General features: G+C 36.1%; 1 protein-coding gene across 3 annotated transcripts in view; it reads left to right on the top strand.

Moving 5' to 3' along the window:
* TAB2 (TGF-beta activated kinase 1 (MAP3K7) binding protein 2) overlaps positions 1 to 21,395 on the top strand; it is an 82,056-nt gene that overhangs the window by 24,727 nt on the left and 35,934 nt on the right. For all 3 annotated transcript variants that reach the window (XM_043456800.1, XM_043456801.1, XM_043456803.1), the window contains one exon: positions 15,943 to 16,133. In XM_043456800.1, coding sequence (XP_043312735.1) covers positions 16,032 to 16,133 — 102 coding nt within the window. In that variant the 5' untranslated portion in view covers positions 15,943 to 16,031. The remainder of the gene's footprint in view (positions 1 to 15,942; positions 16,134 to 21,395) is intronic.

Here is a 21,395-nt window from a genome sequence, read left to right on the forward strand (position 1 = left end):
AAAGAAACCAGACGAGAAAGTCATCAGTAGTTGGAGTTTCATGGAAGGTAACAGCAAAACTAAAAATTAAGGTTTCTTACTACCTTAGATTTTAACTGAGGAAAAAACTACTTGTGAATGTTTAGAGGGCTAAGTTAGCTTTTAAGGACATTTATCACTTTTACTAATTTGTATAGATTTAGGAAAAGTTAATCCATAAAAGGTGACTTTATTTGCTAAAGGGTAGATGACCGTACATATCTTTTGGTTTTAAAGTTCAGTTCAGATATGTTAGAGATTAGCCAAAATTGAACAAAGGAATTTTATATCCCAGTTGTGATTTTAAAAGATGATTCTGATATCCTAGCTTATGCTTTGTATGCCTTCCTCCAGTGTTAATACATAATAAATTTAATGTCAGCCAGTCTTGTCAGCATTAGGTCACTGATTCTGTGCCACTTCATTTGTTTAGCATTGAAACAGTTATATCTCACTGAGTGTTGAGTTAGGGCAGGAAAGAGAGCTACTGCCAGAGTTACTAGGGTCCTTACCACTGGTAGATGAATTGAAGGGGAGATAAGAGAGAATTGCTTCTGAATTTGAAGTCTTACTAGTTATCACTGGGGCTAAGAGTAAAGGTGAAAGTCTTCTACATCATTGAATGTAAATTATATATAAAACACTTTATTAGGTGCACTAGGGATGTAGAAATAAATTAACCTTGTTTTCAGTGGGCTTATGGACAAGTAATACCATAAAAAAGTATAATAGAGGTAGAAAAAACTGGAGAGAATCAACTTTGTAGAGAAAGTAATATTTCTACTGAGCCTTGAAGAGTAGATAGAAATCTTTAGCAAGAAAGACAAGAGTATTCCTAAGTTGTAGAAGTCAAAGTATATAATATGTTCTAAAAGTTGTAAACAGTCCAGTATGCCTGCAGAATAGTAGGGTATAGAAGGATATGATGGATGGTGGAGCTATGCCACACATGCTTTCAAATGTATGATGAAGGGGTTTGTTTGGATTTAGTTTAGTAGGTGATGAGAATCCATTGCAGATTTATTTCTTAGCATTCTCGCACTTAAGTCAGTGAGTTTTTTGAAAAGCTGACTGCAATAGAGTGAGGGCTGAAACTTGAAAAAGTTAGAGATTAGGCAGTAGCAATACCTATGAAGGCCAGCACTTACTCTTATTTGATCAGGCATCATGTGTGAAGAATTTTACCTGTATTTTCTCACTTACTCCTTACAGGAATGGTGTGAGAACTGGAATGATACAGGTTAACACTGTTGCGCACAGAACGTGATCCGTGGTGAGTCACAGTGATCGTGCTGTGAGCTCAGAGGAGAGTGCCCTTGCCCACTGTATGTGTGGACATTTAAGTCTCGTCTGTCAAGACTCCTGATGGTTGAGCATTGCTGCAGTTATTAAGTATATCAGTAACAATTTCAGCATTGATAGCATAGGCTTAGAGTTATTTGAAAGGACATTGAATTGGCTCAGTTCTGGTACTTTCAAATAATTCTTTCTGTGCTCCTCCTACTCTCTGACCCCCCATATCAGAATACAAGTAGTGTTATAGGGAAATACATAGAAAATATATAGGAAATACTTTTATAGGGAAAATACTCTGCTCTAGTCTGTGTTGCTTATGCTTAATTATACAAAAATACATGAATATATATTCTTATAAAAAATGAAAACATAACAGAGATGACTAAATCTCCTTGGACCACCTTCTGTCTATGTGTTCCTTTCCCCAGTCAAAATAATTAGTGTGTATCCTTTCAGAGCATTACCAGTGCATTCACATAAAAATATCTGTTTAAAACTTTTTTTTTTAATAAAAAAAATAAAAAAGAAATAAAACTTTTTTTGGTGTCTTTTTTTTTTTTTTTAAACACAAAGGGCAGTTTGCATCTTTTTTCATCCAGTAATGTCTTAATAGGCCTTTGCATATAATTATTTGGATATCTTATTTGACTTAAAAAACCACATTGCTGTACATTAATTTACTCATTCATTCCTAAATGGTTATTCAGATTGTTCTTTTAGTGATATACACTGAAGTGACATTCTTATATGTCCATGGGGTTACAGAGAGTCAGACACAATGGAGCGACTGAACTAAACTGACATTCTTATATGCTCCTCTTTAAACACATGTGCTTGTCTGTAGGTTGGATACTTTATATTGTTATAGATGGAGCTCTGGTACTTCATGATCAGCAACAAATTTTCATTCACAGCTGATGGTGCTAGCACCGGATAGTGACACCACAGTTGAGAACTGGCCTAGAAAACAGCTCTGCTACTGACTTAGTTGGAACTGTAAATACATTTCTTAATACATCTTTCCGTGATTCTCTTCAGTTAAAAAGAAAGAAAAGTGGGGTAACATTTGTCTTCTCTGCTTCACGTGTGGGGAGGATAAAATGAGATAAATGCTATAAGAAGTCTCATTTAAATCTGATTTCTACTAGTTTATGATTTTCTCAAAAGCAGGAACTATATTTTATTCATCTCTGCATACTTAGAGCACATTACCTGGCTTACAGTGGGCAGTGTTTGTGGAATGGATCACAGACATTAGGTGAACCAAAAAGTAGATTGTATTTGTGCAAATTCCAGGCCAGCAGAATTTTCTTAGATCTTATACATAATCTGGAATCTGTGCCATTTTTCATTGAAAACTTTCCACCTTTTTAGCTTTATCTCACTTCCCTTCTGCAGTACGGCTATAATTCTTCAAATTTATCCTATCCTTTCATGGTCTTTTTCCTAATACGAACAGTTGTCAGTGATATCCTGCAAGACTCTTTATGATTTATCTGTTATGGCTAAATCCAAGTGCCATGTTCTTTGTGAATTTCTCTTGCCTCTCCTCAGTTCCTACGTTTTAGGCACTTCTTCCTCCTAATCTCCATGGCTGCTTACCCACCTCTCAGTGCCACACCGTGAGTGTTACTGAACCACTGCATGCCTGCCTCTGGGACTGTGTGGAATGTCACAGAACCAGGCAGGGCTCGGAACTTCAGAGATAAATTAGGTGGATCTGGAAAGTGAGAGGCGTGTTGTTCTTGCTGACTTGTGGGATTCAGCACATATGGGGCAGGGGAAAGCAATTAAGATTATCTATGATATGCCCATGCCTACCCTACTTCTTCAGCTTCATCCTGTATCACACTTTCTCCCTGTCCTCTGACTCCGTGCCCTTCCACATGAACCAGCTACTTGTGGTTACCCAAACTTGCCATGCTGTCTGATTCAAGTCTTTTCCCAGGCAGCTGCTTATGTTTGAAATCCTCTTCCCCTCTTGCCTGTCCACCTGGTAAACATATTTTTATCTTCTAAGACCCAGCTTAGGTGTTGCCCTCTTTAATTATTCCTACCCTTGAACTCTCCACTTGCCTCAGAATTGATTGGCCCCTCCTGCGTTTCCCCTGGGCACTGCAACACAGCTCAGTTTCAGTTCAGTCATTGTGTTTACTTGTTGATGCATTTGTCTTCCTCTACTAAAATGTAAATTTCTTGAGTGTAGAAAAGTGCTTTTATTAATTTTTTCAGCACCCACTATAGTAGAGAGTGAGTAGTAGACACGCAACAAATGTTTGCATAAGCAATGTGTATACTATATAGTATATATGAAAATATTTAACAATAATACATTAGAAAATGTGTCATAAATCAAAATGTTGAGTAGATGATCACTTTCATATATGTTCATAGTTCATATTGTTATGAAAGTCATTCTAGATTTATGGATAAGTATTAGATAATGAGATTTCTGAATATCAATTATATGATATTAAATTAAATATTCTCTAAGGGTATCTATAATTGGAGAATTGTGAAATAGCTTTATATATAGTAAAGATGTTGAGATAGAAGTTTCTGTACAGTTTTGAAATTATTCTTGACCATCTAATATAAAATTCATCCCCCATAACTATAACAAGATTAGCAACCAACTTTTTAACAGTTCCATAGTATTAGATTTGAAAGACTGGCACATGCTTAACAAGATTATGTTAAATTCAAAGATGAACAGAAGAAACAGGGGTCAAGTAAGGGGCTGAAACTGCATGGGAATCAGAGGGTGAAATTTCTTCTAACTTTCTCTAAATCTTCATCTTAAAATGTCAATTTAGATTAATATTTTAGCCAAGTTATTTTAATTTTCACATGTCATTGAGTCCTACTTAGTTCATTCCAGATGTTTATGGTGGATGTAAGATGAAAACTGGTTCTTTCAAGTGCTTTCATTTTCTTTTCTGCTCTTTTTTTCCCTTTATCTATAAACAGGAGCTCATTATCATATCATTTATTTATATTGTGCTTTCTTTTAAAGATATTTATAAACGAGATGGATTATCCAAAAATTACATTGAAAGGGGCACACTCAGAAGTAACTTTGTTTCCATCTTAAAGCCCTTATGTATTGGAAAATAATAATGAAGTATGAATTGGAAAATACACACAAGGTAGTTAGTTATATAATATGTTTTGATGAATTATAACCATTCTGCCTTAGATTTATTGCACTTTTCTTGATCCTTAGAAAATGGTAGCACTCACCACAAAACCACAGTACATAAATTGCCAAGTGTGGCTGACTTGCACATTCCTTTTAGAGGAACTTATAACTGCTAAACCTTTTAACCATAAGAAATGGTCAGTATTCATGGACTTGAGACAGTGTATTAATGAGTAAATTGGGAATTTTTTTTTTTTTTTAAGAGGAGATAGAGTATGGCCATTCTTAGCCATTTGACATGTATAAAATTACACTATTAATGTTTATTGTTTTTCTGTAGAAAATAAATTACTATAGGCTTATAAAGTTGAGAAATACATTTTCTGGTAACATAATCCTTTATTCCCTTTAAGCTTTTAAGTAACACTAAATCTGAACATGATAAGTAATTCAAGTAAGTAGCATTTAGATGACTTAATTTGGTGTGTTTCTATTATTTCATTTTTGCAAATATCTATGTAAACTGATTCAAGACTACAGCTGTTTTATGCTAGTTTATGCTAAAGATGGATTGTACTTATTCTTTTTTTTATCATAAATGATGATAGTATTTGAATTTTAGATTTTTAAATGCCATAGCTGTAATTCTTACATTTTAACTCTTAGGAAAATAATCTGATATTATAGAATTTGGAGAGCAGCAAGTTTTCTTTCCTTTAATGAAGATGTAACATCATATTCCGAGAAATACAAGTCTAATAATTTGCTGTTAAAAGTAATTTTGAAATTTTCATTCAGTTAATGACAATTATAGATTATTTTAAAATTAATCAAATGTGAAGCATCAACTATTATATACTTGCTTGACATTTGATGAGATAGTTACATCATCAGTAATGAAGGAGGTACTTAAAATACTGTATATAATTAGATAATACTTTTTTTTTTCAGTTTACTTCTGAAATCCTTATTAAGGCCAAAAAGTTTCAAAACTTGCTTTAACTTCAAAAAAAATTAGCAGCTAAGTCACTGCACAGTCATCAGCCAGTCCACAGAAGAGACACAAGTTAAAATTAGTAATAAAAAACTGTTAACATCATGTTGACAGCCAAGTACATAAGTTGAAACACTCTCCCTTCCCATTAAACATCCTGGGAAATTTAGTAATGGTTGTTGAGGTTGTGTGTCCCTAAAAAGCACCACTATATCAAAAAATAAAAAATAGAACACCACAGGACTGAACAAGAAAAATGGAATTGAGGTACAACACTCAGAATGTCATCAGTGAACATTTTAAAAAGTAGAAACCTTAAAAAGCATGATAGCGTAATTTTACGCATGTCAAATGACTAAGAAATACGTGTAAATACTTATATAATATTTACACAAATAAATACTGTACTTGGCTTTTAAACAGTCCCAAAATTTGCCTTATGGAAGGAACTTTGACATAGTTGTGGAAGCTTGTTATTGTGAAGTGAAGAAGTGTTTTTTGAAATTGGAAAGTTGAACACAAGTAGTGGAGGGGTGTGACTGATTCCTCGAAGCTGCAGTAAGCTGAGGTTGCTGGCAGATGTTTGAGGTGTGTTCATATTTATATTTTGAGTGTTCATAGGCAGCTTGTTTCAGCTGAGTGTGGTTTTTTGCATTTACCTAGTGTTTCTGACAGATGAATTCACAGCAGAATTCATTTAGTGCTCAAATTGTTGCCTAATACATCAATTGCATAGATGCAGTTTCAAAACAACTATTATAGCAGCACTCACATATAGCCAAGGGTAAGACAAACACTGTAGTTTGGAGGTATAGCTACCACTTTTTATAGTAGTCTTTAATCTAGATGTATTCTGATCTTTATTTAGAGATTTATTACAACAGATACTTACTGAGCATCCACTACTTGCCTTCCACTTTCTAAATATTTAAGATACAGCAGTGAACAAAATAGTCTCTGCACTTTGAAACTAATATTACTTGTGTAAAAATTTCTGTTTGTTGTCACAGGTTGGTTTTAAGAGGTAAAATTGGATAGATGAATGGACCTCTGGTTAAAAAAAAAAAGAGTTTCCTGGGCATCAACACTTTTTCTCTAACCCCCTAAATTATATACGTTTACAAGATAATTTTCTAGGGGTCTGTCTAGGTCGAGATTCCATTGTTTATAGAAAAAAATTAGTATCTCTGGAGGTTGCTATGGAAATCAGAGTTAAATTTTAGGATAGTATATATGTTAAAATGGAACAACCTCTTACCTTATTGTCTATAAGCTAAAGGAGAATCCCAGTGCAGTTGAGAAGTGAATTTCAGTTTTATCTATTTTGTCCTGTTCTTCCATGATATTCAACATAAGCTATATTTTTCTTTGTTATAGTAGTAAATTTGTTCTGGTAAAACTCAACCATGTACAAGCAGGGCAGAGATGAAATATGGATATTGGTTTACATAATAGTAGGCTAAACCATTCGTGTATCTCAAGACCTTCTGTAATAAAAGCCACTGTTCACTTGCAGCCTTCATCAGCCTTTCTCATCTTCTCTTGTAGATACTCCCCGCCCCAAACTCTTTCTTCATAATCCTCTTTTCTCCTGTCCCTCCTCTTCTAGCCAAACAGGTGACTGACTCATTGTCTCCAGAACCTGCCTACTGTTTATTGGATTGCCTTGCTTCATACTTCAACCTTATGATGATTCAAGGCCCTTCCACCTCCTCCCTCAGGCCTGAGAGCACTCTGAACACCTATAGCACAGTTTATGCTGCTTATCTGGCACTTACTTTCAACCTAATATTTGGTTTTCAGGTAGCTTTGTCTAAGTTATCCAATTAAGACAAATGATTTGTCCCATATACATGCGAAAGGAAGGCCTCAAAGGCTTTGTTAGCAAAGTAATGTCTTTGCTTTTTAATATGCTGTCTAGGTTGGTCATAACTTTTCTTCCAAGGAGCAAGCATCTTTTAATTTCATGGCTACAGTTATTTTGGAGCCCAAAAAAATAAAGTCTGTCACTGTTTCCATGTTTCCCCATCTGTTTGCCCTGAAGTGATGGAACCAGAGTTTATACTTAACCAAATATTTAATTGTCTCATCTTATTAAATGAGACAACCCCTACTGATATAGAATTGTGGGTGAAATATTTAGCAGTGTTATTTCTGTTTTTAGCTATTAACATGTTCTTTCACCAGAAAATTTTAGAAACAAACAGTTAAAACAGAATATTGTTTCTTGAAATTCTACTGCTTAGGAAAGTTTTAAGCTTACCTGAGAGTAACATTTAGTTTATTCATTAATAAGACTTTTATACTAAAGGGCAACACTTTGACTGTCAGGTTTAAATTATGTAAATCTAAGTAGTTTATATAAGGTATATTACCAGTTACTCCTTTTTTAAAAGTTGGATCTCTGGGAATTTAGCTTTGCTCCATCATTTACTTTGTATGGTACCTCCTGGTCAGGAACAGGCGACTTGATTCTTTTACATATCTGTATAGTCATCGTTTGGGAGTTTTGTTTGTTTTTTAATCTTTTATCAAGGTTTGCTAATAAGTAACACGTCTCACCTAAATCTGTCACTTCAATGGTAGAATAGTAATGTTTACCCCATCCCCTCCACTCTCACGTCTCTCCATTTCCCCTAGGGTTAGAATTGCAAGAGCTTTGCTGTTTTATTGGACTTAATGGAAAGCCAGCTTTTAGTCATACATGATTAATATTCTATAGCTCTTTCATTAACAACACACACACTTTTCTTCCCAAAAGACTAGTTTGGAAAGGACCTTGGTGATATAGTCCACCCCTCATAATCTATTAACTGGCTAGGCTGATAGTATTTACAGGGAAAAGTAATATAAATATTGAATATGGATTTAAGCAAAAACTATGAAATAAGTAATTGGGCAGATGGACATAGGATTAGAGAAGGATGGTTATATTATGGCATGAGAACTAAGTTATAAAGCTAACTCTTCATTTTCCATAGTAGGAAATCCATAGAAAATGTGTAAAATTGAAAAAAATCAAGAAATAATCCTATAAATCATCTTGTATAGGAATGTGAAGAAACAGCTTAGTGTTGACACTGGAATATGGAATAGGATAAAAGTGGAGAGGCATGAGGCATGGAAATTGCTGGTTTCTCCAATAAACTTTGTAATACTGTTTGGCTTTTAAAAACTATGTACATATGTTCTTCTTTAAATTTTTATTTAAATTTTTCATTATAGGGTAGGTCAAAAAATTAAGATGTCTTAAAATCAATTTTTATATATAATGTTTAGTATTTGGGCTGGAAGGAATGTTGGCCTTTTAGGGAAAAATTAATAGTGACTATATAATTTTCATATAAAGTATAACCAAGAATATTTTTCTTTGTGTATTCTTAAATTATATGGTAGGATTGTCTCATCTACACTGATTAATTAATGCCAGCACCAAGGATGCCTCTCAGATGTTTATCTGCAGCCCAGAACTCTGAGCTCCAGGTCCATATATCCCAGCTCCCTCTGTGATATCACTGTTTTGAATTTGTAAAGGTACCCTAGACTCAGTATGTTCAAAACTAAACTTTATTTTGTTTTCTTGGACCTTTTCTAGTTTGTTCCTTAGTTTATAGATGGGACCACCATCTGAACAAATAAGAAAGCAACCTTTACCCCTCCTTCTTTACCCCAATATCTAATCCACCTCCAAGTTCTATTAAATTTTACTTCCTAATTATCCCTTCAGTTTTTCCTTCTACTCAGTGTCCATTGCTATCTCTACGATTACAAGGTATTAACTATTTCTTAGCTAGTTCAGTTCAGTTCAGTCGCGTCCAACTTTGCGACCCCATGGACCGCAGCATGCCAGGACTCCTTGTCCATCACCAACTCCCAGAGCTTACTCAAACTCATATCCATTGAGTCAGTGATGCCATCCAGCCATTTCCTCCTCTGTCGTCCCCTTCTCCTCCTGCCTTCTTAGCTAGCCTAAAGCATTTTTCTAACTGGTCTCATCTTTTGCCATTTTCTCCATACTGTAGCCGTTCTTCACACATACATGATTTCTTGATCATGTCACCTTTCCTGCCTCTGAGCTTAAATCTTTCAGTCTCTTCTCATTACCCTGAGAATAAACCTCCAAATTTTAATGGCCTGTAAAGGCACTGTATGATTTGGCTCTTACCTTTTTCTTGCTGCTGCTATCTGTAGTTTTTCCTAATATACTCCCTTGTAGTCTGTTTTTGAATGATGTGAAAGGGATGAAAAACATTATTGTGTCAGCAATGAGATCAGCTGAGATAGCAGTCAGCAGATCTGGTAGCAGAAGGCAGACAAAAGATAAAATTGTGGGCAAGTTAAAATAGTTACCTAAATTATTAGTTTGTTTTGATGTGTCTTTAATCCAGGAATTTCTGTGACCTGGAGAGCAAGGGTATGGACTCTAATACTTGTATCTCCAGCATGGTTATCTGCTGCCTACTAGGCACTCCTTAAATTTGTGGATTGTGAATGGATGATGATAGTCCAATTTTAAATATCCAGGTACCTCATAAATGCTCAAATTTTGTTCAGAACTGTAAGTCCTGTTGCATTTCTTTGTTGTTGTTTTTTGATCTGGAGGCTATGGTCGCTTCTTGGGAGTACAGTTAACAGTTACATGTGTTAAACTACTATTACAGTCCTGGAAAAATTCACCATAGTAAACGGTAGTGAAAATGAAGACTTGATAATTATCATAACATGAAGTCTGAGTGAGCCATTAACTGATACTTAGTACTCTGCACTGTCATAATATTGAGAGGTTAGAAATAAGTTGCTTACATACTCTAGGAAAGGAAATAACATGGCACATCTTGTAAATCTTTCCAGTATACTTACTGTTGGGTTTGTAGTGCTGTATATACTCTGCTGGGCTTGCCAGGTGCCTCAGTGGTAAAGAATCCTCCTGCCAATGCAGGAGACACAGGTTCAATCCCTGGGTCAGGAAGATCCTCTGGCGGAGGAAATGGTAATCCACTCCAGTATTCTTGCCTGGAAAATTCCATGGACAAGGAGTCTGGCAGGTACAGTCCATGCGGTGGCAGTCAGACACAACTTCGCGACGGAGCACGGCACACAGCAGCACGTATACTCCGCTGCTGTTTAAGATCATTGAGAACTTACTCCTCCCAGATTATTTGAGCTGGCAGCAGGTTAGATGCTAAAACTTTGCCCCTATTGTTAGAAGCATTCCTGTAAAGCATGATTTCTTTATTCTTTTCTCAGAAGAGCAGTCATTTTGCATCTTAACCTTAGAAAATGCATTTCTATTTATTATTAGAAATAATTTTCCAGATTAAATTGTAAGGTATTTCTTGGTTTTCCTTTCAAAATTAAATAAATACCTGTTTGTTTCAATAGTGTGTTTAATTGTAAAGCTTATCACTCACCCACAAGGCTACATTTAAAAATAGTTATCTTGCCTTGTTCTTAAAGTTTACTTTTGCTGGATGCAGAATATGGGTTAATGTTTCTTTTCCCGTTCAGCACTTGAATTTTGTCTTTTCAGTATCTTCTGGCCTACACTGTTTTTGATGAGAAGTCAGCCTTCATATAAATTGTTGTTGCCTTTTTTTTTATTTCTTTGATTGCTTTCAGGATTTTCTTTTTCTTTGGTTTTCAGCACTGTGACTATTATGCCTATGTGTGATTTCTCTGGCTTTTCCTTTTTAAGACTTCCTGATCTTCTTAATCAAGATCTTTTTGCTTGTTTGTTGTGTTTAAAGCAGACTCTGACCAGTTTTATTATAGAAAATTTTTCCATGATTTACTTTTCACTGATCTGTTTTGGCATGCTTCTAATGATACCAAGTCAGCTGGATCAGTGATAGCCATGGTGCGTATTCTGGTATTTCCCACACCCTGTGCCCAATTCAACATCATTGCCACTGCAGATGGATACCAGTTCTGGCCGACATGGCGTAATTCTCTTGTTTCAGATTTCTTCAACCTGGGCAGCTGTTGATGAGGATGACCAGTTTCACATTGCCTCGTCTTACCATTGTCAGAGCCTGCATGTACCCCAACATGTGCTTGCCACTTTTCATAAGGAGTTGGAATCTTGGGTTGATATAGAGTCTAGAGTTGAGTGATCTAGGTAACTTCATTGTCTTCCTTGTGACCACAACCTTCCTGCTTTAGGTGTGGGATCGCTCCGAACCAAGAGCAACCTCCGAGATGGCCAGGGAGCCTGTCAAGTTCTTCTTGATGTGTAAATTTAGATCTTTTACTAACTTGGGGAAATTTTTAGACACTGTGTCATTACATACTTTTTTCTATCTCATTCTCTGTCCCTTTTCCTTCTGGAATTCCAGTTACAGGTATGTTAAGAGTTACTGATTCTTTCTCACAGGTCCCTGAGGTAGGTTCATTTCCCTGCCTCAGTCATTTTTTTTTCTCCATCCTTCAGATTCTAATGATTTCTATTGCTGTGTCTTCAAGTTCACTGACTCTTTTGTCATTTCCAATTTGTGATTACCTAGCCAGTGAATTTTATTTCAGACATTTTATTTTTTACTTCTTGAGTTTGCATTTCTTTTATAGTTTTGTTTTGTTTTTCTTCTTTGACTGAGAAATCCAAGCATATTGGCCCTTACATTCCTGAACATAGTTAAAATAGCTGCTTTAAAATCCTTATGTGCTAATTCTAGCATCTGGGTCATCTTGGGCTTGGTCTCCCTCAGTTGCCTTTCTCTTGACAATGGGTCAGTTTTTCCTGTTTCTTATGTGTAATAATTTTAGATTATAACTTGGATGTTATGAATGACACATTGTAGAGACTTAAGTCTATTGTGTTCCTTTAGAATGTGTTGATGTTTGGTTAGTGGTTTGCATGCTTGCTTGTTTGTTTTAGTAGGCAGTTAACTTGGCTGAACGTAAACTACAAACTGAAACCTCAGTTCTGTTACTTTAACCTTAGCCTGATTGCTTGGAATCTCAAGTTGATATAGTTTGGGAACCAGAGATATGTGTAGATATTATACACAGAAATCAGTGTTTCTCTCCTTTCGGTGATTTACTCGCTAGGTTTTCAGCTGTTGTGGTCACGCCAAAATCTGTCCTTTGGTTCATTAAGCAAATTAGACTGAAGATTTACTTGTTTGTGCAAGCTTTTGCTGCTCAAAAACAACTGGGATGTGCTCTCTGGCTAAAAACCATTTGAAAAGTGGAAAGTCACCCCATGTTGTCTACTTCTTCCGACTACTGCCTTGCTCTCCTCCTCCCAGACCCCAGTGCCACCACTCCCACTTTGCTGTTTCTGCCTTCACGCTCTTTATATTTTGTCCAGTTACAGAAGTTATTCATGAGAGCATTAGTCCAGTAGGAGCTACTTTGCCATTTCAGGAAGTGGAATCCCTAAAATACAATTGTGCGTTTAAACAATTTTCTTGTTAGTATACTTGATAGTCATATAAGAGTTTTTTTCAAAGAACTTCAGAGATTTCTGTATATGTATTAATAATAGAATGAGTTGAAATTTATTTTCAACCTCTTTCAAATAAGAAAGGTTGTCCTGAATTAGACTGAGGATTTATTTATTGGCCTCTCCTTCAAATTATAATTTCCAAATCTGGATTACTTGAAATGCATTTTAGAAGCAAAATACATGAATAAACCATACAGTAAAACCTTTATTTCATCCAACAAATGTTACATCTTGGACCTACGTCCTGGGAATACAGCTGTAAACTTCAAAGTTCTTGATCCTGTGGAGCTAACGCTTTAAGGATAGGCAGGTAGGTAGGTAGGTAGATATGTCAGTATTGATAAAAATGCTATGAAGTAAAAGCAAGGTATGAAGATGTGATAGGGAGGGAGAGGAGAGAAATGTGGCAATATTTTAGGTAGAGAGATTGGTCAAGGAAGCAGTCTGATCAGAGATCTTAGTGAAGTGTGAGAGAGAGAGGGAGGCATGCAAATATCTGAGGGGAAAGGATTCCAAGCAAAAGGGGCCACAAGTCTAAAAGCCCCAAGGGAGGAATGAAGTTAGCTTCTCTTTGAGAGATAACCAAGTGTGAGGGAAATCAGTGTGGAACTGTGGGAACAAAGACATTGCTAGGAGATGAAGTCCCAGGTGGTAGTTAGAAAGGGGTCTTGTGTTACAGGATTTTGTGCTGGGGAAATGATTGTTCTGATTTACTTTTCACAAGGATCACTCTGTTAGTAGAGTAAGAGGTAGGGGTGGAGCAAAGAGTTAAGCAGGGTGGAGACCTTGGCAGTAGCAGTCTAGGTGAACTGTAATCATGGCTTGAATAAGAGCAGTAATAGAGGTGGGAAAATGTGATCAGATTCAGAATAATTCTTTTGCAGATAACAGCCAGCAAAACTTGATGATGGATTAGATATGGCATGTGAGAAGGACCAACTGAATGACTGATGGTACCATATATGGAGATGAAAGAGACTGGGAAAGATTTGGTTTGGGTGGGGGAAATTAAGAGTTCAATTTTGGACATACCAAATTTGAAGTGAATTTTAGATATCCAGAAGTAGATGTGAAGAAAGCAGCTGGTCATGTAGCCTGGAACTCAAGGGAGAGAGAGCTCCCTTGGAGTTGGACAGAGAGATTTGCAAAGCCTCTGTTTAAAGTAGTGTGTTTGGTTGAGATTACCTTGACGAGGAACGTAGGTGTAATCGAAAAGAAACCCTGGGTCTGAACTGCATAACTCACCGATGTTTAGATGTCCAGAGGAGGATCTGACAAAACTGACAAGGAACTGCCAATGGGTGGGTGGAAATCCAGAAGAGTATAAATCTCAGAAGCCAAGTGAAGAAATTGTCTGGAGAATGAGGGAGTGGTTGACTGGTTTATAAACTGAAGAGAGATTAGTGAGATGAGGGCTGAGAAGTGATTGTTAAGTTTAACAGTCTGAAGATCCTGGACAACTTTGATTAGTAGTTTCAGTGGAGAAAAACTTTGAAAACCTGACTTGGTAGATTTTAAAGTGATAAGAGGGAGGAAATGAAGACAAAGTATAAACCATCCTTTCAAGGAGTTTAGCCTGAAAGAGGAAATGGGCAGATAAATGAGTTGATAGCTGGAGTGAAGTCCAGAGAGAATTTCTCAAGATCAGCAATGCTATAGCATGTTTACTGTCCCTTATATTATATTTAAATATCATTTACTAATTTCCGGTACTTTCTTTTCTCTTGCAACCCATTTGTAGAAATATTACACTGGGTGCTAAAATATTGTGTGTGTGTGTGTGTGTTGGAAATAGATTTGGGAAATCTGTAATGCAAATAATTTGGTTTGGTAGTGCTTTTACCTAGGAGATGTAACTAAGCTGAAGTCACAGACAAAAGAATTAGGGGAAAATTAACCAAATGATGATAAAAAAATTTGAAAGTCTTTACCAAACATGATATCTAAATGAGCTTTTATTCTATTGAGGATTCAGGAGTTCTTTCATAACTAAATTTACTCAAAAGTGTTTTAATATCTACTGTTACGCTGAAAACTGTCTACAGAGTGCTAGGTGTGCAATAAGGACATGAGAGACTAATTTCTGTATTCATGGAGTTTATAGACTTGTATTTAAGCTTACGGAAAAGAGAAATATTACAGATAAGAAATTTGTTTTAAAGAGATTGTCTTATTGTTAAATTTATTCTAAAATGAATTGCATTTTAACTATTGTGCAAATAGTGTGATTTTAAATATTTTAATATGTTATATAGGTTTAATATATTTATATGCTATTTATATCCCACAGAGGCTTTAAGATTAAACGTGGTTTATGTTAAGAATATTAGGGATATAAATAAATTTGGTATTTCTCAACTTGGGCCATACATTAGAATCACTTGGGGAGCTTTTAAAAATCCATATGCCCATGTTGCTCCCAGCCAATCAAATCAGAACCTCTGGGGTTGGGGCTCAAGTATTAGTATTTTAAAATACTGATTTAATAGAGACAGAAGGAATAAAATGCTACCAAGCCCCTGAGAATGAATTGATTACACATTTAAGGATTAAGTACATCTGAAAATTAAGACAAAATATCAAATGTTTTTGATTTACAGATCATTTTTTAGATAAAGCATGCAAAGCTATTTGTAGAACCAAACTTTTTTAGGATCCAAAGTTTAAAAAATTTTAGTAGAATAAATAAGATTACTCACCTTAGGCTGTCCTCTGATAATTAAGAAAAAAATCAGTGATGTTACTCATTTTTTCCCTTTTAAAACAAACTTGACGATAATTTCTTATTTGAATGCCTTTAGACACATCTATTATAAAGCATACACAAATACATAGGAATTAGAAAATTTTAAAGTTTGCCATCAGTAGTTATAAACTGAAAAGACAGTATAACTATACTGGAAACATTATAAGACTAAAGATGTTTATAATTTATACTAAATGTTAGATACTAAAGCACATACCCTTTTGTACTGAAATTTTAAATCCATGATAATATTAATTCTGTAACAGTTCTCATTAAAATTTTTTTTCTTTCTTTCACAGAAAATGCTTGGACAGAAGAGATGAGTACTATTTCCACTAAGGCCTAGAATTGCCTATTGTACAAATAGTCCTGATCAGGCAATATACGAATGGCCCAAGGAAGCCACCAAATTGATTTTCAGGTTTTGCATGACCTGCGACAAAAATTCCCTGAAGTACCTGAAGTTGTTGTATCCAGGTGCATGTTACAGGTCAGTGTTTAATGATTTCTGAATTTATTAATACAACTTGGTATTTTTTTAAACATTGGAAGAAAACACTTTTATCTGTTTTGGCATTAGTGCAGTGTGATGGAGAGATGAGCTTTGATGTCTGATAGTCATTTGGCCTTTAGCAGGTTCTAGGCTCTCTGTTTCCCATCTGTCATATGAATAATACCTGCCTTGTAAAGTAGATGTGAGGATTAAGTGAGATCTTATATAAAGCATTAAAAACTTCCAGGTCTTCCACTTCATATGAAAATGAGAAAATCATTAAATAAGGAATCAGGAAACTTGGGATCTAATTCTAAATGGCACCCTAAGCATATTTGACAAGTAATATGCCTTCTTTTGTCCTTTAGTTTTCTTATCTGTAAAATGGAGACAATGCCTGAAGCCCCAATTCTAAAGAAAAAAGTTTATTTGTTTTAATTTAATCTGTAAGTTTTCCATTTAATATCACTCTCTAATACATTTTTAGATTTTTCTTAGTACATACAATTTTAGAAATACATAATTCTAAATATTTCATGATAGTGTACCTTCTCATTTGATTAAACTGGAAATCTTTCTGTCAAGAACAGTTTTTCAGCTTGTTCAAATGGAGATTAAAAAAAGGTGATTGGGGCTCAGACATATTTACTCCTGTTGAATGATTTTTAAAGTTTTAAATTATATGAAACTTAGAAAGGCTCAATATCTATATTTGATTTCAAGTAACTCCATTTTGTTCACACTCTGTCACCTGTTCTCTGCACACTTAATTAGTCTGCCACCTTTAGTCTAGCCCAGTTTTGGTCTTTCCAGTCTATCCTTCTCACTTCTGCTAGAAATGTCCTTTTAAATTCAGATTGTATCATATATTTACCTGCTTAAAAGCCCCATGGTTGTTACCTATACCCTTCAGAGTAAAGCTGATAAATCTTGATGAGGACGTACTAGATCTGTGATCTAAAATCCTGCCTTCTGCAGCATGACCTCTTGCCTAGTCCTTCCTCCCCCACGCCCTTTGCCATAATCATCCTCAGCTAGTTGGAATTCTCCAAATATGTGTGGCTCTTTCTGTGGTACATTATTTAATAGCATATGTTTTGAGTTAATAGTACTGTATTGTATATTTGAAATTTGCTAAAAGAGCAGATCTTGAGTATTCTTACTGCAAAAAAAAAAAGGGAAGAAAGAAAAAATTGGCAGTGTGGAGTAGTAGGTGTGTTAATTGTGGTAATCATTTCACAACATATATGTATATTAAATCCTCCTACTGTAACCTTTAAAAAGAATCATGTTGTCCAACCTAAATGTATACAGTTTTTATTTATCCATCATACCTCAGGTAAAGCTAAGGGAAATAAATTAAAAATTTTAATAATAACAAATAGCATATGTTTTATGAGTAAGAGAGACTTGAGTTCAATATTTAACAGTTAATAGAAGCAATTGAATTAACGTCTCTGACCCTCATTTTCCTCAAGTATACAATGGAAACTTTAAAAAAGACTTCACAGAGAATTAAATGTGATAATGCAGGAAAGCAGCTAGTAGGATAACTGATTCATAATGAGTGCTCAAGTAATGTTAGCAACCAATATGAATAACAGTAATAATAGTGGAAGGCCTATAATGAATATTTGGTGAGTGAATTAGTAGTCCATATTTGTTGATATCAGATGTGTAATGAAAATGAAAGAGGAAGGAAGGGTAATAAAAATGGAGTCAAAAACTAAAGAAAGTCTTAAAAGGAGCAGCAACAGTGAGGGGACGGTATCTTCTCCTACAACTCAGGTTCAGGTCAGTTCAGTTCAGTCGCTTAGTCATGTTCAACTCTTTGCAGCCCCATGGACTGCAGCACACCTGGCCTCCCTGTCCATCACCAACTCCCATAGTTTACTCAAACTCATGTCCATTGAGTCGGTGATACCATCCAACCATCTCATTCTCTGTCATCCCCTTCTCCTCCTGACTTCAGTATTTCCCAGCATCAGGGCTTTTCCAATGAGTCAGTTCTTCGTATCAGGTGGCCAAAGTATTGGAGTTTCAGCTTCAGCATCAGTCCTTCCAATGAATATTCAGGACTGATTTACTTTAGGATGGACTGGTTGGATCTCCTTATAGTCCAAGGGACTCAAGAGTCTTCTCCAAAACCACAGTTCAAAAGCATCAATTCTTTGGCGCTCAGCTTTCTTTATAGTCCAACTCTCACATCCATACATGACTACTGGAAAAACCATAGCTTTGACTAGATGGACCTTTGTTGGCAAAGTAACGTCTCTGCTTTTTAATATGCTGTCTAAGTTGGTCATAACTTTTCTTCCAAGGAGCAAGCATCTTTTTAATTTCATGGCTGCAGCCACTACCTGCAGTGATTTTGGAGCCCCAAGAAAATAAAGTGAGCCACTGTTTCCACTGTTTCCCTATCTATTTGCCATGAAGTGATGGGACCTGATGCCATGATCTTAGTTTTCTGAATGTTGAGCTTTAAGCCAACTTTTTCACTCTCCTCTTTCACTTTCATCAAGAGGCTCCTTAGTTCTTCTTTGCTTTCTGCCATAAGGGTGGTGTCATCTGCATATCTGAGGTTATTGATATTTCTCCCGGCAGTCTTGATTCCAGCTTGTGCTTCATCCAGCCCAGCGTTTCTTATGATGTACTCTGCATATATAAGTTAAATAACCAGGGTGACCATTTACAGCCTTGACGTACTCCTTTTCATATTTGGAACCAGTGTGTTGTTCCATGTCCAGTTCTAACTGTTGCTTCCTGACTTGCATACAGATTTCTCAGTATTCATGCCTTGAGAACCCCATGAACAGTATGAAAAGGCAAAAAGATAGGACACTCAAAGATGAACTCCCCAGGTCAGTAGGTGCCCAGTATGCTACTGGAGATCAGTGGAGAAATAACTCCAGAAAGAATGAAGAGATGGAGCCAAAGCAAAAACAACACCCAGTTGTGGATGTGACTGGCAGTGGAAGTGAAGTCTAATGCTTTAAAGAGCAGTAGGAACCTGGAACGTTAGGTCCATGAATCAAGGCAAATTGGAAGTGGTCAGACAGGAGTTGGCAAGAGTGAACATAACATTTTAGGAATCAGCAAACTAAAACGGACAGGAATGGATGAATTTAACTCAGATGACCATTCCGTCTTCTACTGTGGGCAAGAATCCGGGATCTTAGAAGAAATGGAGAAGCCATCATAGTCAACAAGAGTGTGAAATGCAGTACTTGGATGCAGTCTCAAAATGACAGAATGATCTCTGTTCGTTTCCAAGGCAAACCATTCAATATCACAGTAATCCAAGTCTACGCCCCAACCAGTAATGCTGACGAAGCTGAAGTTGAACGGTTCTGTGAAGACCTACAAGACCTTCTAGAACTAACACCCAAAAAAGATGTCCTTTTCATTAAGGGGACTGGAATGCAAAAGTAGTAAGTCAAGAAATACCTAGAATAACAGGCAAACTTGGCCTCGGAGTACAGATTGAAGCAGGGCAAAGGCTAATAGAGTTTTGCCAAGAGAACGCACTGGTCATAGCGAACACCCTCTTCCAACAACACAAAAGAAGGCTCTACACATGGACATCACCAGATGGTCAACACCAAAATCAGACTGATTATGTTCTTTGCAGCCAAAGATGGAGAAGCTCTATCCAGTCAGCAAAAACAAGACTGGGAGCTGACTGTGGCTCAGATCAGGAACTTCTTATTGCCAAATCCAGACTTAAATTGAAGAAAGGAGGGAAAACCACTAGACCATTCAGGTATGACCTAAATCAAATCCCTTATGATTATACAGTGGAAGTGAGAAATAGATTCAAGGGATTAGATCTGATAGAGTGCCTGAAGAACTATGGATGGAGGTTCATGACATTGTACAGGAGACAGGGATCAGGACTGTCCCCAAGAAAAAAGTGCAAAAAGGCAAATGGTTGTCTGAGGAGGCGTTACAAATAGCTGAGAAAAGAAGTGAAAGGCAAAGGAGGAAAGGAAAGATAGACCCATCTGAATGCAGAGTTCCAAAGAATAGCAAGGAGAGATAAGAAAGCCTTTCTCAGTGATCAATGCAAAGAAATAGAGGAAAACAATAGAATGGGAAAGACTAGAGATCTCTTCAAAAAAATTCTAGATACCAAGGGAACATCTCAAGCAAAGCTGGGCACAATAAAGGACAGAAATGGTGGGGACCTAACAGAAGCAGAAGATATTAAGAAGAGGTGGCAAGAATACACAGAGCTATACAACTCAGGTACCTCTTCCTAATTTTTTAAATCACGTTCTCTAATAAGACTATACTGAGAATGTTCACTGAATCATTGAAAAATAGAAAAATACTATATTCTTCAATAAGATTGTATAAGATTTGCTACTGAAAGAACTGTCTAAAATGTGGAGGAAGGGAGGAGAGAGAAGCTCTTAAAGTATAATCTTCAGGGTGTATTAAGTTAAATAAAATGAAGAGTATATATAGATGTATATAAATACATCTATAAATAAATATACATGTGTATATATATTTGACCCTGTTTGCATGAGGGAATACTGGAAGAATTAAAAACGAAATAAAAGGTGGGTTATCCATGATGGGCAAGAAGGAACAGGCCAGATGAGAGGAGACTTCTCAATGTATATCTTTTAGGAGACTTCTCAATGTATATCTTTTAGTGTTGTTTTGATCTTTGTAAATAAATTGCCTATTTTTTAAAAAGATAAAATAAGTAAACAGGTTTTTAACTACAAGAAAAAAAAGAAAATAAATAATTTAGAATTTCTTTTGGGCATTCAGTAGTGTCAGCTTCAATATGTTAATCTGGTTATATGAAAACAAAACTCTGTGTGACATGCTTCCCAATACCCAGCTCTTTTAAATTGAGTTGATAATCTTTCTGGCCTTCAAACAATATGTCTTCTAGCTGATATAACAAAACTGTGACAAGTGAGGGATGGGGAGGACTCCTCTAGGGATACAACTAGGGTGTGAATCTTCCCAAATTTAGAAAGTTACTTTTAAACTGTCACAGCAGATAAACTACCTCTAGCTGTAGTGTAGAGCTCTTATTTAGTGACAGCCTTTCTTTCGGGAGCTGCTCTCCCTTACTTGGGCTTCCCAGATGGCGCTAGTGGTAAAGAACCTGCCTGCCAGTGAAGGAGACCTAAGACCTGGATTCGATCCCTGTGTTGGGAAGATCCCCTGGAGGAGGAAATGGCAACCCACTCTAGTATTTTTGCCTGGAGAATCTTATGGACAGAGAAGCTTGGT

This window comes from Cervus canadensis, chromosome 33 (genome assembly GCF_019320065.1).
Source record: "Cervus canadensis isolate Bull #8, Minnesota chromosome 33, ASM1932006v1, whole genome shotgun sequence".
Lineage (NCBI taxonomy): Eukaryota > Metazoa > Chordata > Mammalia > Artiodactyla > Cervidae > Cervus > Cervus canadensis.